Below are 4,385 nucleotides of genomic sequence, written 5' to 3' on the forward strand. Positions count from 1 at the left end.
TTTTTTTTAATGAAAAAAGAAAAGGAGAAGATCGAGCTTCGATCGGTTCGCGACGATCGGTATATTTACATTAATCTCGGCCATCGGGTACACTTCTTCATATCTCTTTGTGATTCTGCATTTTTTTCGTATACTATACTTCTCTCTTTTTTTAAATTTTTTGTTCCCTCCCTTTACTTCGTCACCATAAGTATTTTATTATTATTTTTTTTAATAAAAGAAAATTGATTCGCGATGATCGGTATATTTATATTAATCTCGGCCGCATCATCAGATACATTCACATTTCTGCATTTTTTTCGCATACTACTTCCTTATTTTTTCTTTTTCTTTTTTTAATTTTTGGTTCCCTCCATCATCAGTATTTTTATTAATATTTTTTTTTAATGAAAAAAGAAAAGGAGAAGATCGAGCTTCGATCGGTTCGCGATGATCGGTATATTTACATTAATCTCGTCATCAGGTACATTTCTTCACACCTCTTTGTGAGTCTGCATTTTTTTCGTATACTATACTTCTCTCTCTTTTTTAATTTTTTGTTCCCTTCCTTTACTTCGCCACCGAATAAGTATTTTATTATTATTTTTTTTAATAAAAAAGAAAAGAAGATCGAGCTTCGATTGGTTCGCGATACTTCCTTATTTTTTTTTTTAATTTTGTTGTTTCGTCCCTTTATCTCACTACCATAAGTATTTATTATTATTATTATTATTTTTTTTTTTTAATAAAAAAAAAAGAAGAAGATCGTGCTTCGATCGGTATATTTATATTAATCTCGGCCGCGTCATCATGTATATTTCTTCACACTTTTTGTAAATCCGCATTTTTTTCGTATACTATATTTCTCTCTTTTTCTTAATTTTTTATTCCCTCTCTTTACTTCGGCATAAGTACTTTATTATTATTTTTTTTAATGAAAAAGAAAAGAAGAAGATCGAACTTCGATTGGTTCCTTCGATACTTCCTTATTTTTCTTTTTTTTTTTAATTTTGTTATTTCGTCCCTTTATCTCACTACCATAAGTATTTTATTATTATTATTATTTTTAATAAAAAAGAAAAGAAGAAGAAGATCGAGCTTCGATCGGTTCGCGACGATCGGTATATTTATATTAATCTCGTCCGCATCATCAAATACATTCACATTTCTATATTCTTTTTCGCATATTATCCTTCCTTATTTTTTCTTTTCTTTTTTTAATTTTTGGTTCCCTCCACCATAAGTATTTTATTATTATTTTTTTTAATAAAAAAGAAAAGAAGATCGAGCTTCGATTGGTTCGCGATACTTCCTTACTTTTTCTTTTTTTAATTTTTGGTTCCCTCCACCATAAGTATTTTATTATTATTTTTTTTAATAAAAAAGAAAAGAAGATCGAGCTTCGATTGGTTCGCGATACTTCCTTACTTTTTCTTTTTTTAATTTTTGGTTCCCTCCACCATGAGTATTTTTATTATTATTTTTTTTTTAATAAAAAAAAGGAAAGAAAGAGATCGAGCTTCGATCGGTTCGCGACGATATTTATATTAATCTCGGCCGTGTTCACTCTCACCGCTGCTACTATCGCGCGCGGTAGTACCACTTTGTTAATTCAAGCTGCGAAGCTGTGAAATTTTCATCCCGCTTCCCACACATCCAGTCGGGAAAATATTTCCCGATTTTGATTCAATAAAGGAAGGAAAGTGTCTGCAGTTGTATTCGTACAAATTGATATGAATTACGAAACGTACTAATTGTAACGCGGCCTCGGAGGGAGGATAATTTTGTTAAAACTTAATAACCGTTACCAATGACGAAGTTTATCGATGAAACAATTATCGTAATGAAGTATACCGTGAACAATAACGGCCGATTTGCAAAATTCAACGATCTCCGGCCAACGATTATAATAAAATGGGAACGAGTTTCGACGGAGGGGAGGGGGGGAGGAGGGAGGGGTTGCTTAAAAACACCGCGGCAAATAATTAATCACGGATGGCAATTAATTATGATTTATAATTAATCGGACGATTGAAAAATTCAACTCCGCCGATTCTTTATTAACGTCGTATCGTATTCGAAATACGAGCAACAGTTTTCATTTTGACACTTTAATTATTGATACATTCTATATTCCGATATGTATATATATATATACATCCAAGTAATTGTACATACGTTTAAATACCGTATGACGTTAACGTCTGTTAATTATTAACGAATCAACGAAATACATTTTATAACGAGAGAGAGAACGAAGAAGAAACGAGATCGTACGTCGAAAAGTATTTTTTTTTTTTTTTTTTCTATAAGAAGAAACGCGCAGTATCAATAGAATTCTTCAAAAGCTTAAAGAAAAAAGTAACGTGGCCCAGAAGATGCAGGGCAGAAAACGGCATCGAGTCCGCCCCATTAATTCAATCGCAATTTGCTGCTTGTCGTATCGGGGTTTTTATGCTAATACAAACAATCTGAGGCCGATGAGTGGATGATGGGACGGCGGTAGGGTGAAGCCGACTCCGATGCTCACCGACCCGGAATGATCTTCTCGAAACGTAGGGGCGTTGCTCGTGTATTATCTCGCCATTGGGACGATTCGTAACGCACGCAGGGCGTAACGCGATCAATTTCGACGCGACAATTTCCTTTTTTATTTCCTTCCAATATTTCCCCTTGATCACCTTAAAACTCGAAAGAAATCGTATTTGTAATAATTTCAACGATCCGTCGTTGAATCAATCCGTTGATGAAACTTCGGATTTTCTTTTTTTTTTATTTATTCGCAAAAATTTAAAAAATTGCAACATTACGATTCTTAATATCCTCCCTGTATTCTGTTGCGTATCTGTATCCATTAGCCGCCCATTAAATATTTCCACGAGAAGAGGAAAGCACGATCGAGATATAACGTGTATATCGAAGGAAAACACTTTTTTTTATAATATTCCCCTTGATTCGTTAATCCCAATTCCATATATAAAATCATCCTCCTCCCCTCCCTTCGATCCATAGTTATCAACCGCTGTCCTACGCGTACAATTCGCCGTTTCTGGCTTCCCGCAGTGCGGTGGCACGGGCGCCCTTCTCTCGCTTACATCTCCCTCCCCTCCTATAACCATACACAGATGGTCAAACAGCAAGTGTCCCATAAAGTCTCGCCGTTTTTACACACGGGGAGGTTGACTTCGGTTTCAATAATTCGACGGTGTTCCTAACCGATTCCAACGGGTAAATTTCGCGTCGTCATTGGCGCAAACATTGGAAAAACACTGGACTGGAAGAGCGCGCCCTCTTCTTTTTCTCTTTGGGTTCGAGAGAGAGAGAGAGGGAGGGAGAAGGGAGAGATGGATAGATAGATAGAGACTAACCCTAGCGTCGTGTCAGCGTAATGATGAAATATTGCGGGGGTCTCTGGGGCCCAACCGTATATATACGCCCCTGGGCTAGTCCCTGCCTCGCTACGTATTCGCCTACCGCCATCCTCTTCCAACCCCTTTCCTTCCCTTTCGCACCGCCACCCGCAACTCCCCTGCATTTCTGATGTAACTATGCTATTCCGGGCCACCCCTGGACCGAAACCGTGCCATCCAGTTAGCTCGCTACGGTGCATATTCTCGTGAGAATAAATGTTTCGTACACACGAGCACGTACGTGTGTTCTCATACGCATACGCGTCACGCCCTGTGTGTATATATATATATATATATATATATATATATGTATAGAGTGTCACGTACATAGTGTAGGAGTATCGTGTTCGTCGAAGCGTCTCGATCGTCACATTAGGCGTTACACTCTTTTCTTTTATATATATATATATATATATTTTTTTTTTTTGGTAGAATTTTGGTGGATAAGAGAGAGAGAGGGAGGGAGAAAACGAGAGGAAGTACCTGAGCGCGTTGCGCCACTCTCTTAGGAGGAAAAATATGAAGGGAGCTCATAAATAATTTGCAAGGGGTCGCGCACACACTGTGCTCGCTACCACGACCACGCCACGTGCAGCATAATTGTGCGTGCTAGTTTGTACACGTTTCCTCTTCGTCATCCCACCCCCTCCCCACTTTCATTCATTCCTCCGTTTTAACAACGTTGCAATTGGTGCAATCGCTCGACCACGTTACAATTACGATTTCCGCTCGAAGATCTCGATTCTTTTTCCAAGATATCCTAATATTTCGTATAAGAAGGAGGCGTAATTATATTCCGTTACGATTCTCTCGACTTTTCCTTTTCTCGAGGAATTATTTAATTATCAACACGACTACGTGTTCCGTTCACCCCGAAAAAGCGATTAAATCTTGTTGCTTCTAGTTATCGAAAAAAAGAAGAAGAAAATTCCGCGACGAGTGAGAGAGAAAAAAAACGTGTAACCTGTACGTTGCAGATGAGCCATCCGGGGATGG

The 4,385-nt window shown here is 37.7% G+C and overlaps 1 protein-coding gene across 1 annotated transcript in view; it reads left to right on the forward strand.

Annotated features, from left to right (window-relative positions):
• LOC116184943 (inhibitory POU protein) overlaps positions 1 to 4,384 on the forward strand; it is a gene marked incomplete at its 3' end in the record, with an annotated part of 38,941 nt that extends 34,557 nt beyond the window's left edge. The window contains exon 4 of the mRNA XM_031508202.1: positions 4,367 to 4,384. Within this exon, the coding sequence (XP_031364062.1) occupies positions 4,367 to 4,384 (18 nt within the window). The remainder of the gene's footprint in view (positions 1 to 4,366) is intronic.
• Between the last annotated feature and the right edge of the window lies 1 nt (position 4,385).

Source organism: Apis dorsata, unplaced genomic scaffold (genome assembly GCF_000469605.1).
Source record: "Apis dorsata unplaced genomic scaffold, Apis dorsata 1.3 scaffold_77, whole genome shotgun sequence".
Classification (NCBI taxonomy): domain Eukaryota; kingdom Metazoa; phylum Arthropoda; class Insecta; order Hymenoptera; family Apidae; genus Apis; species Apis dorsata.